General features: G+C 42.9%; 1 protein-coding gene across 3 annotated transcripts in view; it reads left to right on the forward strand.

Moving 5' to 3' along the window:
• The first annotated feature begins 134 nt into the window (after positions 1-134).
• PCSK5 (proprotein convertase subtilisin/kexin type 5) overlaps positions 135-23,279 on the forward strand; it is a 234,316-nt gene continuing 211,171 nt past the window's right edge. For 2 of the 3 annotated variants that reach the window (XM_026051995.1, XM_026051996.1), the window contains exons 1-2: positions 172-378; positions 22,101-22,205. In XM_026051995.1, the coding sequence (XP_025907780.1) occupies positions 181-378; positions 22,101-22,205 (303 nt within the window). In that variant the 5' untranslated portion in view covers positions 172-180. Of the gene's footprint in view, positions 379-22,100; positions 22,206-23,279 lie in introns of all 3 variants that reach the window. The other variant, XM_026051997.1, reaches the window with a different exon arrangement.

Here is a 23,279-nt window from a genome sequence, read left to right on the forward strand (position 1 = left end):
AGCGGCGGGAGGAGCGGAGCGCGCTTGCCCGCGTCGCCGCCGCCGGCCCCGGGCACCGCGAGCGCCGGCGGGTCAATGCGCTGTCCCGGGCGCCGCGTCGCCTCCCGCTCGGGCTGACTGCGGCGCCGCGGAAGGAGCGAGGCGAAGTTTTGKGGGGGCCGCGCGGCGGCGGCGGCCAAGATGGGCTGGAAGCGCCGCTGCTGCGGGGGAGGCGGCGGCGGCGGGGACCTGCTCTGCCTGCTCACCCTGGTGCTCGGCTTCCTGCTGCCCGCCTGCAGGACGCGCCTCTACACCAACCACTGGGCTGTGCGCATCGCCGGCGGGCTCGCCGAGGCCGACAGGATCGCCGCCAAGTACGGCTACCTCAACATCGGACAGGTGAGCCCCGCCAGCGCCGTCCTGATCCCGCTCCTGATCCCGCTCCCGCTCCCCAGCGGCGCGGGCCCCGCACGGCCCGGCCCGGCCCGGCCCCGCGCAAGGACTTTGTCCCGGCCCCGGCCCGAGCCGGCGCCCCCGGGGCGGCCGCGGCCGCAGGTGCCCCGCGGGAGGCGCCCGGGGCGCCCGCCGGGACATCCCGGCGCCGGGCAGCGCACCTGGAGCTCCCTGGATCCCAGCGCCCGCCCGCCCGCGGAAAAGCCGCTCTGCTGCTGCGCCCGGGCGCYGCTGCGCTGGGAAAGTGTCATCAGATGGCCGCTTTCCCCCCTTTCCCTCCATTTATTTATATATCTGTAGCCTGACACATCTGCTGCCGCGGCGTGCTAGGCTTTCCTGACATTTAGCCTCAAAATGTGAGGCACATATGTAGGGCATGGCAAGTTGGCTGCCTCGGAAGCAAGCAGTTGTGCGGCACACGCCGGGCCGGGCGGCCCAGCGTGGTTTCCGTGGGCAGCAGTGCAGGCTACGTGGATTCAAAGTTTGGGAACGGGCGCTCAGCGGCACACGGGGCTTCGCGGGGCTGCGCCTATTCCGCGTGCGCGGAGCGCCCCTTTCGCGTGGGGCGGATCGGAGCGACGCGTGTCTGGTGGTGCTCTCCGTTGTGTCACTGCCCGCCAAGTTTGGAGCGCCCCTGCGGCCGCGCCGGGGCGCTGGGGCGAGCGGTGGTGATGGTCCAGCCACGACGACGATGATGATGGTGATGATGGTTGAGCCGTGATGCTGGGCGAGCGCCTGCGAGGCGCCGGCCGCGGCAGCCCATGCCGTGGGGCGTGCGGGTGTCCTGAAGCGCAGGGCCCCCCGGCCACCCCACTCCCACACGGAGCTGCCCCGCTCCCGTCCCTGCCGAGGGAGGCAAATCCAGCAGGAGGGTTTTGCATCCGCGCCTCGAAAGTGCCGTTTTCAGGCAATGGAGACGTGCAAGAGCAAAGTTTTTTGGCACCGGTGTGTTTTGTGTCTGTCCCGTGCGTGTCTTTGGCACAAGGTGTTTGTGTGCGTTCCTGCTGGGGCCTCAGGAGCGCTGATGTTAGCAGCATTAGCTGAGCAGAGGACTCGCTTCTCCCCCTTCCACCTCTTGCCAGACCAGCTGGCTGACTTCGGGACTGCTTTTTTACCCTTTGCACGTCCAAAGCTGCTGTTGGACGGGGGAGAGGAGGTAGCAGGCGGCTGCTGTCGCCTTGTGTGTCAGTGGAGTGCCCTGTACACAGCCATGGCATGTTAATAATAGATGCGCCACTGATCAGGTGTGCGGATAGGAAGCAGGGAAAACGGAGGCCATGAATAATGAAGAAGTGGAAAATACTCAGCTAGGGATAGGGATGAAAGCGGGGCATACGTGGAGAGAGTCAGTGCTGCCAGTTCCGCAGGTAGAGAGAGTGCAAACAGATGAGTGTAGGACTGTTAACTGCTGCCCACGTGAGGAAGGAAACTTCTGGACGTGCTTTGGATTGGTGCAAGTCAGTGCCGGATGCCCCATGTCCGAGAGCTCGGAGCTTGACCACGTATGGTGCAGAGCCACGACCCCYCTGCAAGGGGTCCTGTAAAGGGGGTTCCCTCCATAGGTGTCGTTTTAGGATGGCCAGTTTTAAGTTTCTGCAAAATCATCTAGAAATCGTACCTCTGTGTTAGCGTGCGCATTAATATGAGGTGGACATCATAGCRTTTGCGGTGAATCTTTCCTCTCTTATTCCCACCCTATCCTTCTCCTGCTTTTMTCAGGTCACTAGGTGGGATATGTACTTGGAGAATGTGGAGCTCGGTGTGTGCAGGATAACTAGGCTGCCTGTGATGTGGTCATACATGGTTTAACATGGGTCAAAAATAAAATGAGTCTGTTAAAAATAAAATAATTATATTTCTTAAAAACTGAAAAAGTGGGTATACTTTTCTGTGGAGCTTTTGCATGTAGAGCATACTGCTTCATAGTCACAGATGAAGAGGAACACAGAAGTTTTATTTTAGAGGAAGAAAGCTAGGAAAAGGCAGGACTGATAGGTAAGATTTGTCCATAATGGGCTTTCTTGCATAGGTTTGAAAAAGTGGGACTTACATGACACATACCAGGAAGGGCAAAACAATCTATGGGAAGTGCATCTACTGTTTGTTATTGAGAGAAGATTTGAAATAATTCAAAAATCTGCCTTTGACTGTAACATGGTGAAAGACGTTGTCTTAGTTTATTATAGTATCAAAATATGAGAGACAACCAATAAGCGAAATTCTCCATTAAGGAGTTCTCGTGCTAGGAGTTACATTTTGCTTTTGTGGGTAACATCTCTCCTAGGTAAGCTGAAATATAGTGAGTAAAGCTGAATGTATCAGTGTAGGTTAAGCTGTGTTTACTTTCCCTTGAAGATGGTAATTGCATATCTCGTAAAAGTAAGTATCCGTAAGTAATTTAAAACAGATAATAAAAAAGATGTAGTGCACTAAGCAAAATATTTCTGGTTAAATTAAATTTGATMGCTCACCTTGAAGAAGACAGTGAAAAAAAAGCTAAATTGAAGTTTCACCACAGCTGACTCAGTGAACTGATTCAGAAAAATAAAGGTACTACAATATTCTAGATAAAAGTTAATGAAATTATGTATAAGAAATGGAAGTGAGATAAGGCCAGTTGCAGATTTGCAAAACAGGAGAAATTACAAGATCTACCTAATTGCCTGATTTCAACTGAAGGAAAAGAGAGGGATTTTGAGGGTATTATTCTTGCCAGCAGTCTATCAGTTTTGGATGAGAGATACAAGAAGGTAAGAGTGCAAGAGAGATATTAGGATAATTTACGAATAAGGCAGTGAAGGGTATGCAGTATTTAGGTTATGCTGCGAGGGAAATGGTGTTGGTCAGTGGAGACAAGAGGGTTGACACAGAAGCCTGTGACTCTCAGTGTCAGACAACATCCCAGTTTTTGTTACTAGGCCTGTTCTTGATTCTAGAATTTAGCTGTCTGAGAATATGTGAATTCTCAGAAAACTAATCTCYCTTTGATACCTGAAATACCTGTTAGTCCATTTTTTTTTTTTACCATGGAGACATCAGGAAAGCCACAAAACCTATCATCTGAATGACTGAACAAAAGAAGCGGGTTAAAGAAGACCTGGAGGTGTCCTGCCAATGAGGAACCCGGTTCTGCAGCCCTGGTGCTCCTGGTGTCTCTGGTAACCTCCTGTTGCTCTTGAATTCTCCGCCTGGTCTCCTTCTCTTGTTATACCTCTCCAGCAACCTGAAGCTCTCAGTTGTGTGTTCAGTGAGCAGAGGACTTTTCAGTGGACTCTAAGGAGATACAGAACAAAAGAAAAAGAAACTGTTGTTACTCTGTATTTTTCCAAGCTTTATGCTCTGTTTCTTGCATCCTGTAGGTGTTCCGCTATGCTGCTTATTTKTCTTGTCTTCTCCTCACCATTAGTTATGTAAAACCAATAGTGGATGTAGACGTTTTGTTGCTCTTCACAGATACTTAAGCTCTAAYAGCGTGTCACTCATTTCTTTCCTCAGTGGTTTGGAAAGGCAAAGAGTAGTGACTTTTCATTGTATCAGCTGATGCTCACTTTCTGTTGGGAGACTCCTTTTCCTGTAGGACTAGGAGGCAGACCCTCGTATCACAAAAATCGAGGCAGGCGGGCAGGATATCCCGCCGAATGCCTGTGATTCTGATCACAGTAGCTCGTGCTGCAGTGGGAATCCGACTGCTTTGGACAGTAGGCCCTCCGTGAGGTGACACTCAACTCGGTCTCCATTTAAACCTGTTAAACCTGCCATGACTTGAGGCTATGATACTTAGCTACTGATAATGTATTTTGTGTGACATAATCACAGCTGCAGTAAAGCCAATGAGCAAAAACAGTGAAGCATCAGTTTAAGTTACAAAAGAATCAGTCCCAAAGTCTCCTCTGTATGACTGACCTGTAGAACAGCATAAACATTTAAAGTTTGGGTTTAAAAGTGTAGATATCTCTTCTTCCCCGTGTATTTCAAGGGGGAATTGTCCCTGTAATGTACAGTTAGTAGTTTCCCTAGTGAGTGAATCCTTGTCTCTCGTGGCGGGTGCTGCCTTGCTCTTCCTGTATGTGTTCCTCGGGAAAGCCAGGATTGCCCCAGCAATCCCTCTGGGCTGCAGCGTAATGCAGGGTGGACAAGGGATTGCTCTAAGCTACTGCTGCTGGRTGGAGCGGCACGGGACACCCTCTGCCACCCTGCAGCCCCTGGTGACGTGTCTGTGTCGCTGTGTAAAATTGCATGTGTCTCCCAGCAGCTGCACGGAGCGTATGCCTTTTTCTTAAAACAAAGTGTCTGTCACGGGCCTTAGGAAAAGTTTCTTCCTCTGGCTGTCTGGATGGAGGCTGCTGAAGGATTTATTAAAACACTCTACTGCATTTTGTACAATTGGCAGAAATATTGTGACTGTGCTGATGGAGTGGAGGTTTGTTACTGCTCAGTGAAAGAAGGAGGCTTTCTTTTGATGCAACCATGAAAATTATAGTATACTGATATGTCATCTTGGTTCCCATGGTTTTCCGTGTTTCATGTAAACACATATTCTCGCTGGATATAAATTTGTGGTTTGGTGCTAAAATATTCTTGATAGACTAGGGAAAGAAACACCAGCTCATAGAGAGCATGACTTGTGAAGCAGCTGAGAAGCTGGCAGTGCTAATCGTGGCTTCGGCACTGAAGCCCTTGGTGCTCTTAAATACCAAGTCTGCAGTAACTTAAACTTTTTCTTCTTGTTTCTTCATTTATATCCAGAAAGTAAGGCGAGCTTCAGTACTGGCAGTTGGTGCTTGACTTTTTTTCTTGTTTCAGATATGTGGGCTTCAAATTTAGTACAGTTTTGAAGGCCCGTACTCTTGCAGAAATAGGTACTTACCAGTTTCTCTGCAGCAGTTCAGAGCTGGGGGCTCCCCTCTTGGGCAGGAAGCTTTCCTGCAGGGCGGGAGGGAAAGAGAGAAGCAAACAGCTGGCACCCGCAAGGAGACGGGAGAGTGGAAGAGGGTCAGACGTCATTTGGTGGCCTCAGCAAGGAAAATAAATGATGCGTTAAGAAGGAAACTTAAGATCCGTCTGTTCCTATTTTTTTCACTTTAAATCCCACCTTTCCTCTTCAAATACTGGGAGGATCCTTTCTTTCTGCTCCCTTCCAGGGGACAGAGGTCTGGTCAGCTGAGGTCTGGTCAGCAGGTGACAAGCTGCCCTTCACCACCCGTTTCCTGCCCATAAGGAGTGTGGGCTGTTTACAAATAGGCACCTACCTGAGCTGGTTTTGAGCAGCTGCCCTGGRACCACCGTTTCTTGTATGGATTTGCTTTCCTGGATGCATAATAAATGAAGATTTCATTTGTGGAGGAGTTTTCAGTTGAAGCCACTGAATCACAGGGAGAGTTTATGAGGTATTGGTTCATTTCAAACCTATGGTCCCTGTGGTGGCAGGGAGAAGAAGCCATATAACGAGATCAACTGATCAGAAAGAATGGGAAGAATGTCTGTTTTCCACCTTACAAATCCAAATCTATTCTGGATAGAAGGCAAAAGGAATTACTGAAAATTAAGCACTCAGACTTGGAAGACTAGAAAAGAGAGGAAAGGGAGCTTWAACAAGCTCAAAGGGCAGAAAGGAAGGTTGTCTTCAGCGAAGAGAAGAGATTGTTACCATAATGGCCAGCATCTTATAGCAGGAGGTAAGGCTTCTCTGTGTAAAAAGTTCACTTACCAGGAGTGGTAAAACAGAGAGTTAATACATGAAAAAGAACCATTAAGAGCCTATATGGTTGTGACATTGAAACAATGTGAACTCTTGTCAAAATTTAATAGCTAGAATATACGTTTAATAACGTCTTTAAGTACTAAAGATAACTATATTAAAAGAGTAAGTGCTAGATGTGCTTCAAGTTACACACACATGCAGATATAGCGGAGTTACAAAGATGCACAAAGGAAAATTGAATTCTCTCCTACTTACGTCAAGAAAAGAACATTTTAGAGCTGGGGAAGAAGTATTACTGAGTAAGAAGGGTAGTGCATGAAAGCAGCCTGCTCAAAGCCTGCAGTCCAAGGGGCTGTTCCCACAGGTTGCTGCACGGAATGATTAACGTTGGAGGAGACCTTGGGAGATCATCTAGTCCAACCCGCTGCACAAGCAGGGTCACCTCGAGCATGTGGCACAGGGCTGCGTCCAGGCAAGTTGGATTTCTCCAGAGGAGGAGACTCCAAGCAAGATTTGTGGGGTCAGAGAAATATCCCTTAGATAGACRGATCTTTAGAAACTGTGAGGACCAAAACAACAATCTTGCATATGCTCATAGGCACAAAAACAGGAAAATAGTACGTATTAGAGACTGCAGAAGGTCTATCATGGCTAATTACTTCATATTTAGCAGTGCTTTTGTCAGTGCAGTTAAAAATGGGAGCAGGGAGGGAGAGCAGAGCATAATGCTGCTAAATATGAGCTTTTCTAAGGAGTTTGGTGAAGAAAAGCGTGTGCCAGATGGATTCTGGTTGTAAAAGCAATCTAATAATAATCTTCCTATACTGTTGTAAAATAAAGGAAGATGAGTATCTGGTTTTACAGCTTAGCCGAATCAAGCTACAAATTATGTGATGATTCTTTATTTAAAGCCCTTAGGCAAACATAGACAAAATTATACTTTTAAGAGTAACGATTAGCGGCAAACCCAAGTTTCAAACGACAGTGTTTGTGGGAATTGCTCCTCTCAGATGAAATGTGTAAGGACGTGAGCTGAGCTGTATTTAAATGGAAGGAGAGCATGTCTGTGAAACATTTTCGAGTCGCATGGACGACACATGTAGTGGTGTCGTGCCTCTGGCACAGAAAGCRCTCACAACTGGCAGACGTGGAAGTGGAGGCTTGGAAGGGCTCTCAGGAGATGGGTTTGTCCTCAAGGAGTGCCAGTTGTGCCCACGTTTTTCCTGGCAGGTAGCTCACCTGTTCAGGATGGTCTGCAGTGAGGACCACAGCGCCAGGACATGGTCATTTCAATGAAAGTGTTATTTTCTCTGCTGCCTTGAAGTCTAATCTGTGTCTCTTTTCCTGCCGGTTAAGGTTATCTCTTGTTTCTCCATGAGTACAAAGAGCAGCCAGCAAGGAGGCTGCAGCGTTCCACTCATCCTGCCACCCTCTTYTCTCTTTCTTCATCCAAGCCCAGTTCTCTTTGTTGTTTCACACAGGTCACATTTTCCCTGGTCAGTATTGCTGTCTAATGCTGGTCTTTCAAAGTGATCCTTATCTTGATGGATGGAGTATTCCTACTGGGTTGAGCATAAGGATTCTGTCAGATGTCTTGAGGACAGCAGTCCTATTGATATATCCTATTATGGTGCTTGTCTTTCCTGTGACCATATGACATAGCTGACTTATGCTTAGTTCAGGGTCCGCTGTAGTTCATAATGCCAAATTCCTGTCCAGTTGTTTTCCAGCCTAAATTTGTCCGGTAGATTATTCTTGATTAGGTGTAATACTTTCTGTGCGTCTTTGATGGGTTTTTTGTTTTGTTTTTCCCAGAGTATCGTTTTCCGGTTTGTCAGATTAATTCTGATTTTTTTTTCCAGCATGCTTACAGCCCTTCTCTACCTCTTGTTGTGTGCGTGTTTAGTGGGCATGTTCCTATGCCAGTATCTGGGTCTCTAGTGAAAATACTGGGCAGACAGGATTTCTAGAGGAACTATGGCAGGCAATGGTCTGCACTTCACCACAACCAACAGACCCATTGATGTTTATCTATGCACTTTTGTTACGTATCATTCCATAGCTTAATTTTGGGCCCTACCTCAGAAATTTAAGGAGGACTGCTAATCAGGTAATATTTGAAGACAGATACAATTTTTTATTTGCAAAATATCCACTCACAATAAAAATAAAAATCATGGATATATTGGCWTGTACCTCAGGGCAAGCCTTGCTGTTATAAGTCTTTAAATCACCATCACTAGTTTTAAATATGTTTAAATATGTTTAAATCAAATTTTCTGTGAAAGCGGTTAGGTTGTGTGGCTACACTCTGAAAAAAACTGTTTTTGCTGGTTTTGAATTTACTGACTGACCTTAGTCATGCATGGCAAGTACCTACCTGTTTGTTCTKCTGTCACAGTAGCTCTTCTTCTTTCCAGTGCATTTGCAGGGGCAATGACCCTCCAATTTTCGTGGTGTATCTTCTGGTTTCCTTTTAGAAAAGATGCTTCCCACTTTCATAGTCATCCCAGTTGCTGTATTTTAACTGAACTCTCTTTTAATTCAGTCAGAAAKATGTCCAGCTTGCATAGAGCCCCACCACTGCTTGCTACAGTGTTATAAATCATTCTCCCATCTTTGTCACACAAGATGTTTCCAGTATTATATCTGCCTGCTTTGCAGCTCTTTCCTGTGGTTCTGTGATTGACCAGAATATTTGTATTTCTGCCTTTCCAAATGATGAATTGTAAAAACACAAGATAGGCAGATACATATGTCAGCCATGGGTTTGAATAAATCATGTGCCCCTAGTGAGGGACCATGATACTCCTTGTCACCTGCCAAACACAGGAAAAAATAGGATCAAGCAGAATTCTGTTTGCCAGAATAGCTTAAGACAGTAAGTGATTATTTGGCAACACACTGGGCCCAATTTGACTGATATTGCAGAATGAAATAGAGCAGAGTGGCAGCAAGTCTGGATGGGTATCGCAGCTACACCTCGAAATCCTGCCGAAATGGCTTACTGTGGGAATTCTTGGAAACTGCATAATTGTGTGTATGGATAAGAGACTGTAAAAAGTTCCCTGGCTGAGCATGATCGTGGATCATATAGTCCTGACTATGGATCATAGTCCTGACTAAGCAAGTCAGGACAGAAAAAAAAATCTCACTTCAGGCTCTTTCCTATAGAAGRAATCTTCTCATAGGGTGATGTAATGAGGGATATGCATCACCAAGGGTCCATTTTGGTGAAGATRAGGCAACTTCAGGCTTTCCTCATTTTCTCTTATTTTACAGACATTTTTTGTACCACCTGGGAATATGCCTCATTTATGTTTGTTTTATTAGGGCCAAGCTGCAGTTGTAGAGATGTTACAAGTCATAATTCAAACCTTTGCTACATTTACTTGTTCATTCTTGTTCAGACTGGAATAAAGACACTGTTTTTTCTTTGCAAGAGTGAGTGGTTAGTGGGCAGTGAAAGTGTTACTGAGTAGTGCTGTGTGCTTGAGTTTGAASACTAGAATTGGGTAGTATTCTTCTTGTTAGAATTCAGCTTTATCAGTGGTAGCATGTGGCCTCTCCTCCGGATAAAGCTAGACAAGAACATGTCCTTTACCTTTCTTGTGCTTTGCTTTGTGAAGCCTATTAACACCCATAATCTGATGTATAGCAAATAGCAAAGAAAATCCTTGCTGTGTGGCCCTTCCAAAGCCATAGTACGACATCCAGGGCATAGATAAGTATGTCCTGAAAATCTTTGTTTGTGCGGATGGCCTTTATTCAAACAGGCTCAGAGGGGTGTAAGGGCATTTTGGGACAGTCAATAGGTCTGAATAGCCAACTGAATAGTGGCATTCAGTTACTGTCTGTGCAAGAGGAAGAGCAGAGCAAGCATCGGATGCATCTGCCTGGTGCTCCCTCCGCTCAACCGGCCGCAGCTCAGGACCCTTCCCAAGMTGGGTGTGTTTTCAGTGTGCTTAGAAAACCTCAATGGATTTTTTAATCCAGACGCTTGTCCGGTCTCTCAAAATAAATGCCGACTTTTAGTGTCTACAGTATGCTTTAGCAAGGATTTTAACAGTCTGCTGCTTCTCTGCATGCAGAACCACCTCTCTTTTGCTTGTTTTGAACATGGCTATCTTTTTGTTTAGTGACCTGTAGTTTTTGTTCTGAGTTAGACCAGGAAAGTCAGTCCCTATCCACTCTTTTTATTCCACCACACTTTTTTTTTTTTTTTTCCCTTTTTTTTATTATTTCCCCCTAAACTCTCCTTGACTGGCAAATCTTACCTGGCTCAGCTATTCCTCATACAGAAGGTATTCCAAAACTTGGATTATTTAAGCAATGGCATCGCGATGTTCTCTGCTTTGATCTGTGCACGTTCCTTGATGGTGATTTGCTTCTGAGGCTGCCCCAGCGCGGAGTTTCCCAGGATCAGCCTGCTGCCATAACCCTGTGATCGTCGCTCCGCAGTGGTCCTGGGCAGCCCGGAACAGTTCACTCTGTACAACAGTTAATCTACGTTTATCTACACGGAATTGGCTATTTTATTGTCAATTCACTCAGAGCGGTAGAGCTACCAGCTCTAAATGTAGAGGAGTTGGTGCAGATGTCTGAGCAGTGATTGTACAGCTCAGATTATCTCTGCTTTTAAAGAAAAACATTGCATTCACTGGACCTCGTAGAGAGTCTCTACAACTTAGCCCAGCAAAGCGCAAGCATTCTCTTAAAGTTTTTAAAGGTCTCAATAGCCTCTCAAAATGAATATTAGAAATGCAATTGCAGGTACTGTGATAATACTGGGAATCTTAGCAGACTGTGTGCTTTGCAGTGAYGCCACAAATGTGAGCTCCTGCCAGTATTACATGAATTTGCTCTTCTTGGAAGATTCTCCCTAGCTCCATCCATTGCAAGCCAGGTTGTTCCCCTTATGGGGTCTAAAGCGCATTAGTGCAGTCTTATTCATACCTATCTGAAGAGCAAGGTCATTTCCAGAGCAGATGCATGTCACAGAATCTGTGATTTCCTTGGGGTACTGACAGTTCCCCAACTCTGCATCACTCTCACTAAGACCTTCTGTCTGTCCAGTAAAGAGATCCCTTTACTTGAGCACTTATCAGCTCAGGGAGGTCTGAATATCCCTCAGGACTATTAATAGCCTCCTCCTCATAGTTCTTAGGCCAATGACCAACTGACAAATCAAAAAAAAAAAAATCACAAATGCAAACTTATATTTAGAAATAAACAGGGTTCAGCCGTTGCAACATGGGTGCTTTTTTTGTAATTAAGTACCATCTCATGAAATTTGAATAATTACCATTTCTTGACTGGGAATTGGGAGTATTAGTTTGACACATTTAGTTGCACAGTGAGCAAGTTCTAATGGAGCCTTGAATCCCTGGTGATCTCCTAAGTTTTTTGACCTTGTAGGACCAATAAGGCGTGAAAACAGATGTTTTCAGATAGAAATACAGATCTATTTATATGGAAGAACACCTGATTTTATTCAATGTACAGCTGGCTGTCCAACTGATGAGCATTTCTCACTTTATGTTGATAACAGTATATTAAGCAAATATAGCAGGAACATATCTCCTTTCTCCAAGGAAATGCAGTTTTAGGCATACAGCTGAGCATTCATTCAGCTCAAGTTCTAAGACAAGAAGACTCCTGAAGAACATTCCTCAAATGTGTGAAGTAGACATTGTAAGCAGGTTTTGACTTGGATTTTATAATTAGTTTTAGTAACTTTTTCTGTTGAAATGTTGAATTATGATTGGCTGCTGATTCTCCTTGTCTTTGCAGGCTGAAGAAATTTTGACACTGATGCAAAAAAATGTGGGCATTATAAGGCTAATTTACTGTCAGATGCGAGTGTGGTTCCTGATTGAGGCGTGGATTCAGTGTGTGAATGCCAAGTGCCCATCGCAGCTCCCGTAAAGGACAGTGGAAGAACCCCGCGGATGCCAGGGAAACCTGGATTAATAGCTCTTCTGGCACTGCTGAACCTGGCAGTGCAGAAGCTGGAGAGATGCCTGTGTATTTCTGAATATACTGCGTGTAGCTGAATTAGAATTTTTTTTCTGTTGTTGACTATAGATAGCCACTTTAAGTTGAATCTTAATTGACCTAGAATTGCCTAGAATTAACGATCCTTGCTGTTACAATGATTTTGGCTTTTCCTTTCCTGTTGATTTGAATGCTACTTAATACAGTGTGTTTTTGGACGGTGGGGGCAGTGAGAGGTTGCCCTTGCTGCCCCCTTCCTTGTTTTCTTCTTTACACTTACCTGACAAACACAGAATAGATCCTGACAAACACAGATTTTATTTTTTCTACATTCAGAGATTACTGAACTTCAGCAGCTCTGTGTAGGATCATGTTTGAAAGCGTTGCTCTCCAAATAACTGTTGCTCAAGTTGCTTTAGCAAAATTGTGGAATTATTTGCAGAGATTGCCTGTGCAAATAATGGTTACCGGCAAACCTCACTTTTACACACATAGTGTTAACTTTTGTACAGCTCTAGCACTGATTAAATAAGGTAGGTAAATGTATCAGCATGGTGTCTGATTCTGGGCAAGTTTTCCCCTTGTGCGCCCTTTTCAGGGCAGCCTGCTGTACAGRGTGTTAAATCTTCAGACTTTGATACAGTCCAAAGTCAAGGAATATGTAGTAGGTTCAGTGTAAAAGAGCGCTGGATTTGGTACCTCCACACATTGCGTAGATGAACKTAGCTCGGTCCTAGATATTCCCATGAGTCACTTCTTTATTACTGTTCAGTAAATTATATTGGTGATAGAGGAGGAAATTACTTAAATCAAGTCTCATGTGAAAGTCAGTTAAATGAAAACATTGTGCTTACTATGACCAATAAGAGCTGAATTCAGGTTTGTAAGACAAAGTACAGTGTGAAAAGGTTTATTGCTGGCAATATAAATGTTCGCTGGAAACAGTATGACTACTGTAGGTCACTGCATTAGTCATCTTGAATGTTATAAACTCTCCTGCTATTAACATGCTTAAGAGTTTTATACTGATGTATAAATAACTCAATAGAGATATAACAGCATATCTAACTTGTTGCCCAGTTCCTAAATCTTTTACTTATACAAACTGTTCCCATTAGATTTGATTTCCTTAGATTTGTGCCTCTTAAATTCCATTAGCTTCAACACAGTTATTTCTGATTTATGGTTTTGTAAATGAGAAGAGACTTGATCCCAGTGGGACTGGGCAAATGTTTACAAGTTTCGGGACAGGGACCAGGGTTATTAAACATTTCATGATCAAGATTTAGAAGGAAACGAACATGGTATTTCTTTCCTGTGAAAGTTTCCTTGTAGTAGTTTGTTAAAACRTAAAAACTGTTTTTTAACTACCCATTGTGCTGCTTGTGTGAGTGAAGTGCCAGTGTCAGAACCTTGTCGAGCCGTGTTGCTCTCTGCCGTGTTATAACCAGCTGCCAGAGCACAAATGTGGGGGAAAAAAAGTAATGCTTACAATTTGGAGTTGCTATTGATGTGTGGAATATGCCTGTTTTGTTTGCTGCTTAAATAAGCATTCACGGTACAGCATGTGTATCTGTCCTCGTTCTCTTACTGTCATTTTACATTTGTTCAGTAATGCAACGTGAAATAGAATTGAAAGTCAACAGAGTAGCGACAAAGCTCATTTGAGTTAATGCACTATATCATTTGGATATTTTGCATTACAGAACGGTGAGTTAGTAAAGGGGGAAAAGATTTTAGAACGAAAGGTGGTGGGCTGTTTGAAATGTGTTTGTTTGCTGTGCAGTACCTGCCTTATGGGAGCAGTTAACTGAAGCACACGTTCCTGCATTGCTTGACAGCTTCTCCACAGATGCAAACAGCATTTGTTGTGGCTTGAGCTGCTCATGGATCATGAGATAATACTTTGTTGAAGTCATTTGAAATGTCGGAGAGAGAAAGTTTGCTCGTATAGCAGAAAATAAATACGTTGTTTGATGAACTCATTCTGTATTTACAGAAATAAGGTGATGACTCACAAGACTTCACAAAAAGGGGCATGAACTATTAGTTTACATTGCACTGCTTTGTGTTTTGAAAAGAAACAATAGGAAAGATTAATAGGAAAGGAGGCAGTCATCGATTTCCTTTTGAGAATTTCATGAAATGTTTAATGTTGCCCTGGTACTGGAAAGTCCTGATCACAGGTTGCTGAGCAACCTTGCATTGCTTTATTTGATAGGGATATGAACTTGCCAATTGCTGCGATGCCTCCTCAGGCAGAACTCTCCCTGGCAAAGGGGTTACAATGATTAAGGTCCTTAATTGCTCTTGGACTGTGAAATTTCACATGAGGGATGTTAAAATGCCTTTCTTCCCATCTCCCATCCAAACCGCTTAAATGAATATATTTGTTGGTAGAGCAAACCTGCACTTCATAAGAAAACCTGTTCATAAAGAAAAAGTGTTGCATCTGTGTTCGTTTGGTTTTATTTTCTTGCTTGAGCGCTGTTCTTAAGAAAACAGGTTGCAACCTGYTTGTCAGTCCAGGGGAGGAGGTGGGTGAATTTGTTCTTTCCTGCCTTTAAAAGAATGAATTTAGGTACTGGTCAGATTTCTTGCAATTCAGAGTGTTTGAATAATGTGCAATGCTTTCCAGATACCTTCTCAATTTTTACATATTCTTGGCTGCGCCAAGGGTGTGTTTTTATGTCCCCATCCCTATGGAAGTGTTGCCACTTAGCCAGGACGATGTTGGGGGGATACTAGGAATCCATAAAGTTCAGAGTCAAGGAGAGCCCTCAACTCCTTCCCTTCCTGGTGAGCTGAGCTTGGGGGAAGGTGGATCCAGGCTCAGGCTTTGCTTTTCTTGCTCCAATGGGTATTTGGAGGGAATACCCATTTACCAGGGTCCTGTGGGACCTGACTTGCAGTGAGAAAGGCACCGTTTTCTCCACTGTTCATCTGTGCCAAGACTCAAATGTTTCCACCTGGTCTTCATTGGGGCGGCTTTCTCAGGGCTTGGCTGAACGGGCCGATGTCTTCAAGATCGGTTTTGGGCCTTCAAGATCTGTTCAAGACATCTGCTTTCTTATTYTGAGAGAGAATAAGAGATTTGTTTGTAATGATATTATGAACGAATGAAATATGATCAAGAGGGTAACTTGTTTTATTTTAGGGAAAATGAGCTAACCTCTCACTCATCTCAAAACTTGATTAATAACCTTCATTCCAAAATTGACGGGATTTAAGTGAATATATAATCCCCCAAAGCCATCACAGTCTTCTTTAGAAGGATTTTTATCCTGTTTAGTAGGGTAGATTAAATGAATAATTCTTAGTGTGATTAAGCACATATTAAATAAAGCTATTGATACAGTTGTAGTTTATATTTTTTTAATAACTGAACTAAGTTATAAATTCTTATTATTTCCTGAGAACTCTGATCTGTTTTCTGAATAAGTCCGTTCCTATTCTTGCAAAGATACCATTTCTAAAATAGTCGTGCTAAGGCCTCTGTGTTGAGAGTCAAAATGTTACTGAAGCAAAACATTTTGTGTCGCTATTTGATTTTCAAGTTTTTTCTGTTTCCTTCATGTAATTCCAGATGTTAAATACAGTTACCAAGAGAGCACTAAAGTACTGGAATTCCCTAAAGCAGAGTTTCATTTGATAGTATTTGTTTTAAAGTACAACTGTACAAACCAATGCAAGCTCAGGTGGTGTTGTCTATGAAACTTTGTCCAATGTATCTGGGACTTTTAAAAAGTAATTAAGCATCATTACATAAGTAATTAAGCTACAGGGATAATCTAGAACAGAACATGCAAACTCCTGTAAAAATATTCACTGTAAATTAAAATGCTCTTTTTACAATTTTTTTTTAATCTGTATATTTACTTAATTTAGCTGCAGTTCTGTTTTTCTGAGAATTTTAAGGCTTCATAATAGATGCATTAGGATGCAAATTCTCATTGAAGTTTATGAAGTGACTTTGAAAAAAATCTCAGCCTTTGCACTGAATTAGAAAGATATCAGGAATTAAAATTGACCTTAGGGTCTTGTTATTCGTTTTATTCTAAAAACCAAAGCTCATAAAAAGTTGAAAGACCGAACAGCTTATTTAGGGTTTTCCATTAAAATACTTGATGTGCTACTTTATTTTAAAGCAAAATGCAGCTGGATGTAAGCAGCAGTAATAGCATCTTTATCTGAAAGCATGTAATGCAGAGCTATTTTATGTTAATGGTTCTGTTAGTCATTTCAGAAATGAATTGGTTTGAAAAACCAAATCGTACTTTTTTAGTTCAAGGCAACTGCCCAGATGAAATTTCTCCATCCAGATAGCCAAAACAGTGGAAAACTGCCAAAATATGCAAGAGAAGTCGAGTGGTGTATGTTGATTCAGTAAGGTGATACATATATTTTTTCCYATTTAAACAGGAATGGGAATTTCAAAGGTAAAGCGTTAACATGCCCATTTGTAGAATGTGAAGAGGTATACAGGCTGATTTATTTATATGGAAATTGTGATGTTTCTGTTGTAATTGACAAGTGGTTTAGTTTATCTGGCTAGATTGGGTTTTTATTATTTCTTTGTGTGTATGGTTCAGAAGGGAACCTCCTTTTCTATATTAGCATCTGGCTGAACTCTTCAGTCGTCTGGAACAAGCGTTTAAGGAGGATAGCAAGGAATCTGTGTTATGGAATAGCTTTCTTACTAGTTTGTGGCCATTAGCTTCTTACTTTGTCTGGAATTCCCAGACTCAGAGGGAAGATTGCCAGGACATTGTGAGGAATGGCGGAATGGAATTGSAAGGAATGGAATTGTAAGGAATGGAATTGCAAGGGATGGAATTGTAAGGAATGGTGGTGAGGGGTGTTGCCGCATTGGGGCCGCTCAGGTGAAGGCCAGCGTGCTCAGCGTGTCGCTGATCAGCAGTGGTGACCCCGGCAGCGCGTTGCTGAAATACCTGCGCTCTGCGGAGCATCCCTGGACAGAAAGGAACATCACAGGAGCACAGGTAGGAGTTGCCACCTGAGGTTTTGCCTCTCTTGATCACGCACGGAGGCATCTGCACAGCTTGCACTAGCATCTAGTTTGCACCAGCTAATTTCGGCCTGAAGTAGAATGGACAACTGGCTTGCATGGGCATTTCAGCCTAGTCTGAAATGTAGATTTTAGAGTAGGCAGGTTGAGTTGGGAGTGATAATTACATTCATCCCCAAATTGCTTTGGTTTCACTGTGGTTTTGGACTTGTTTAGTTAACTGAGGTTGGGCGCATTACAAGTGCACTTTTTTGTGTGTGTTTGTGGGGGTTTTTTACCCATTGGGTGTTCCTTTAATGTACTGATTTAGAGCTTCTCTAAAGCATAGAATACACGTCAATATTATTATTATTATGGAGTTTTTATTACCATAAATTCCATAATAATAATAACTCCATAATAATAATAATATTGGCGTGTATTCTATGCTTTAGAGAATAGCATGGTAGCTCCATATAATAATAATTTTATTACCATAAATTCCATAATAATAATATTATTATTATATGGAGCTACCGTGTGGGACAAAGCCACAGTGTTGAGGAGAGCTACACTTTCTGATCTTTCCCCATGCTGTCTGCCTGTAAGACAGGACATTGCCTGTAGGCAGATCTGTAGAGAGATCTGTTAGATCTGTAGATCTAACTCAGTACAGRATAGTGCAGCAAATCAGCCCAAAGGGGACTAGCAGAGAGTTTAAATATTTGGATATAGGCCTCATCTTCAGGACTGGAGTTGTAGCCTGAATAAATTCCTGAGGGCCTGTGCTGCTCCCTCCTAAATATTTCATTTACTGGTCTATGCAAAATCCACAGATTGTCCAAGGCTGAAAGCAGAGCGCTCATTTGCTTCCCTGCAGTGTGCTCTGCACAAGCAAGCCTAATATCTTCTGTACGACACATAGAGGGGCTCTGTGACCCCTAAATGCCACGATGAGGACCCTGATTTTAAAACATTTAATTCTTCCTAACTCTGCAGGGACAGAAAAAGGAATTAAAAAAAAAAAGCAGCAATTTTTTACAGTACCACTGGGCCTGTTTTCAGTAGTGGGCGTTGATAGTAGCGTGGGCCGCCATGGGTCAGCAGAAGGGCTCTGTCCTCGCAGTCTTCACACGCGTTACAGAGTGCTGTACGGGGTGGGGAAACACAGTACCTGTCAGAATTGTCAGTCCTGGGAATATTTGGTCCTTTAGGAATATAAATGCTTTTTGACACCAGCTTGTCTTACCTGGCATTTACTTTAGGAGAGAAAGTTTCCATAACATCCAAACATTCTGTTTCAAAAGTTTCACACTGAAACATTTTCATTTTCATCTTGAAACATCGTTTCTGGTGTATTTTGTGTCACTTTATAACATTTTATTTTTATCAAAATCAGATAATGAAAGTAATCCCTATAAACTTTATTTTTCTTTTTAGTATTTTCTTCCTCTCTTTCCCTCTTCTTGGTATTTTTCTTTCTGTAAAGAATTTTAACGCTTCTGAGATTTGGCCCAACTCTGAAGGAAAAGTCAGATCTTCAGCCTCTTGTGAACTACAGTTCTGTATCTAGTTATAGGGATTTATGTTCTGATTCCACACAGGTGCTTCTTTGGCACTTTTTTAGCCCTTGGTCAAGATTAGAGCTAGTATAGAACTGGACTTGATCTTTCTTCCTTTTTTGGACCGAAATTGTTGACGACAGAAGAAACAGAGACCTTAAAAATGTATCTACCAATTCACCAACTCTGTAGCATGCTGCTTTCCCTTGAGCCAGCTGGGGAAAAGTGCATTTTGCAGCTAAATTTGTAGGCAATTTTTGAATTAAAAAAAAAAAAAAAAGAAGAACTCTATCCAAAAAGTAAAATAGAAAAGTTTTAATTAATTAGTTAGATAAGAAACTGATAGGAAGTCCAAGCTGCTTCCCTCTAGTAAGTGCTTAAATAACCTCCTTGCAAAAAGGTTCAGTTGTATGAAAGTTTCAGGTGTAGTTTCAGAGTATTTTTAGGTCAGTCTGGAGGTCATATATGGATATTAAAGGCAACTTTAGCACTTATATTTCCTTGCGGAGTTTGTGAGAACAGTCACAGACGAAGGTAAATGAATTCATTCAGTCGTTTTATCCCAGACTGTCCCACTACTGTCTCAGACTGTAAAACTGCATACTGAAGAAGTATGTTCCGAGGACAAGGCTTTCAAAGCTTGACTCATGTTTCATGGTTAATATATTTAAAATTCACTCATTTTCTAAACATTAAAACCTGAAAAAGAAGACCGAGTAAGTATAAAATGAATGTATATATGTGCATGTTTTGCTTTCCTGGGATTCCACTGCAATATTGCTGGATTATTATTTCCATGAGCTATTTTATCCTCGATTAAACATTGTATGGTATTATTTAAATTTATGTATGTATTTATTTTAAATTTTCAGTGACAAAGATTGTTTCCAGAAAGAGTAAATCCCCTCCCTTCCCCCTGCTTGCTTTTGGCCAGGCAGTTCCTCAGGAATCTTTCTCCATCTCTTTTTAAAGAAAGCAGGTCTTCGAGGTCAAAAAGATGATTACAAAGATTTCCCAAGGATAAAACAGCTAAATTGTCATCAGTCTCTAAGGTGGTTAGATCTACAGTCTGGTGTTTCTGGCTTTGCATTGCCTTCCCTCTAAGAGTGCCTCTAAGACTGGGTAGTTAAAAGTATAAAAAGCAATATAACAAGAACATCCATAATGATAAGTTTTACTGTGCTATATTTCCGTGATTTAACTATTCTCCAAGTGGTCCAGGGGGCTGGGAAGGTCTAAGTAAATTCCCATTAAGGAAAGAGACGGCAGTAAAATTTTTAATAACACCAGTGTTACCTTGCTGTGAGGGGCACTGGCAGTCAGTGAGTATGAGYTAAATTCCATTTAAAAGATTGGGGACCCTTTAATTTCCTCGACAGTTACAAAGTAAAGCTGCATCCATCACCGTTTTTATTAATTATGATTAACAGTGTATGTTTGAAAGCTGATGGTGCCTGGAAGAGCTGGCGTTAACAGTTGCCACAGCTCCTTCCAGCGGCTCCTTTCCCTCCCAAGCGCAGGCCTCGGGGGAGCGCGGATTTGTACCGAGCGTTGGGGCTTTCCTGCTCAGCTTGGCGCGCACGCGGCTCCCTGACCAGGAGCAGCCTGGTCTCTCCGGCTTCTCCCTTTGCTTCCCTGGGGCCAGTGCGGCTGGGCCGTGYGGCCTGGGGAGCGCCGTGGGGCTGTCCCTGACACGGCCGCTCGGGTGCCCTACGCGCTCCGTCCGCGGGAGGGCCGCGGGATGAGGAGCCCTCAGTCCAAGGCTGCCAGGAGCCCAGGCCATGCCCGGGGCCGCGGGCTGCGCCCTGTTGTGTCTGGGCAGTGTTTCTTCTTCTTTGCTGTGAGGAAGAACTTCTGTCCTGTGAAGGAGGAGATTGTGGAGTCTCCTTCTCTGGAGGTCTTCAAACCCCACTGAGATGTGACCCTGTGCCCCGTGCTCCGGGTGTCCCTGCTGGAACCAGCGGGATGGACTAGATGATCTCTAGAGGTCCCTTCCAACCTCAACCAGTCTGTGATTCTGTGATAACTCATTCTTCCTGACATGGAGCTATCAATAGCTTTTTAATTGTACTGATTGAGTGAGATTAGTATCATAAATCATGGTGCAATTTTCCTCTTTAGATGATCTTATTCAAACTGAATATTTTTTTTTCAAAATATTTTCTGTCATTCTCACTGCCCTTTAAGTTCCTCAACTTTAAGATAAAATATTCTTGTATTCCAATAACCATCTACCAGTAGTTCACCTTAGACTATTCTGATGTTTTCTGAAGATCTGGATTTTCAGATAGTCAAAAAGCATTTTTTTTTGGAGGACCACAGTGGGATATTTAAAATTCTGTTTGAATCTTTAATGTTAATCAATGAAGTTTCATACATACGTGTTTTTATGGATATGAATTCAAAATATAGAATCTTAGAGGTTAGAACTTTTCAGTGTACCTCTTGTGGTGATTTCATTCAAAATTATTTTCAAAACTTAACCTGATTGCTGAGGTCACATATGACAGCTTGAAATTACAGTGAGTTTAAATAGCTTTTCTTTTGCTCATTATTAAGAAAACCTGAATAATAAAATGTCTTAAAAGATCTATAGTGCGTTAGAAGGCTTAGGATGATGTTCTCCCTAAAGACAAGGAAGCTGAGTATTTGTACAAGTGGAAAATAAAGTTTTAAGTTTTAAATACTTAAGTACTGATGATACTAGAGGGGGGAATTTCCTTTTAAATTTGTGAAGACTGCCTTAGTTTAATATTTACATTACTTCTGTGTACTGATGGGACGGACAGAAAGTATTTTTAATGCGTTTGTGTAATTTGCAATTTGGTAGGGATTGAATTTTTACTTCTAGTAAGCTACTATACTGTGAAGTGAGCATTTCCATTATTCTTTCTGATACTTCTTTCATGTCCACCTTCTGCAGAAAGAGACTATTCTCGGTGAATAGTCGGATGCTGTGGATGACTTTTTTATAAGATAATTATATAAATAACTGAATCCAGTGCATTTTACAGTACATTTCCTTAAGCAAACTAGATGGAATGCTTTTTAATAACCATGTAGCCATTTTATGATTTTTATATTTGCCATTTGAAGACAGTTTTGGTATAGATTTATATAGAATTACTTAAAATACTGCATATAAATTAAACATTAAAAAGGTAGATACAGACAGACTAAGCAGCTCAATTATAATCTTTGGTTATGCAGTTACTGCCTGAAGGACACTCCATCCATTTCATATCATATGTCCTTCTTTTGAAAGATGATCACTAGGTTCAAGTAACATTTCACCACAGCAGGAAATTGCATAATTTATAGGCCTTTAAAAATGAAAACCAGAAAACTGCTTTCATAAATTAAATTTCCCTCTCTATTTTTTTCTTTTCTACCCTTACAGATTGGAACACTGAAGGATTACTACCACTTTTACCATAGTAAAACAATTAAAAGGTCAGTTCTCTCAAGTAGAGGTACCCACAGCTTCATTTCAATGGAACCAAAGGTAAGAAAATCCACCTATGTGTCTGAGGCAAAAGCCTTTGCATATTTTATATGAAATATCATACCAGGAGACATTCACCTGAATGGCATATAGAGTTACAGGAACAGACATACTATCTGTTTGCTAAGGTTCTGCTTCCCATTAAAATGAAGCAAAGACAATACTATACTATCAAGTGTGTGCTGTTATTAGAACCTAAGGTCCAGCATTATTCGTGGGGGAGCTGCAGTTTGGGGATTTTGTGAATGTGTAGCTGTGCTTCTAAAATCACAACTGTAGTAGTGGTATCTGTTACATCTACTATACCTGTAGTAGCTGCTATCCTGAAACGTAACACAGGTTTCTAAAAAGCATCAGTTACCAGCAAAAACAATTTGAGCAGTGTATGTGTCGCTTGCAAGCTAGGCATTCTGGAGGATATGAGCACTGAAGGATGCAGGAGCACTTCTGTGGCTTGGAAAGCCACAGTTAGGGCTGAAGTTCCTTCCTGAAGAGAAAGGAGGAGGACATGGGAAGTGCACACGGAGCATTTTCCCTTTTGTGCAGACAGGGCTAAGCTGCTAAGATGTGTAAGGACCCCAGCAGCTCTGCTGAGCAGGATGTTTTCAGGGATTAGCACGTGGTCAGGGCCAAAAGCCTGCTCTGTGAGTGCTCGGAGCGGCTGTTCGCACACCCAGCGCCACCACCTCTTGGGACGGGCAGTTCCCCTYGTGCTCCGGTGTTGTGAAGCAGGTGAACGAGCTCACAGGCACGTACCACCACCGGCGTTTCTGCTGCACCCAGCTGACCTACACCCCTTCGCCTCTCTGGCACACAGCCAAAGACATGAGGGACAGCACAGCAAAACATCAGAGACGTGGTTGGTTTCTCCAGCCTTCACCTTACACTGCTTAGATCTTGTCCTATGCCTGGCATTTGGTGCTTGAGCCAGCACGAGGTGTTTGCTACTGAGGTCACAAGTGAAGTTGTGCGAGGAACTCCAGCCCCATAGCTGCTCTGGTGCCAAAGAGAAGCCTAAAGTCTAACTCTTTGACCTACCAGGAGTGCTTGTGGTGACTTTGTGATTTCTTCATT

Source organism: Nothoprocta perdicaria, unplaced genomic scaffold (genome assembly GCF_003342845.1).
Source record: "Nothoprocta perdicaria isolate Ctin4 unplaced genomic scaffold, notPer1 scaffold_82, whole genome shotgun sequence".
Classification (NCBI taxonomy): Eukaryota; Metazoa; Chordata; class Aves; order Tinamiformes; family Tinamidae; genus Nothoprocta; species Nothoprocta perdicaria.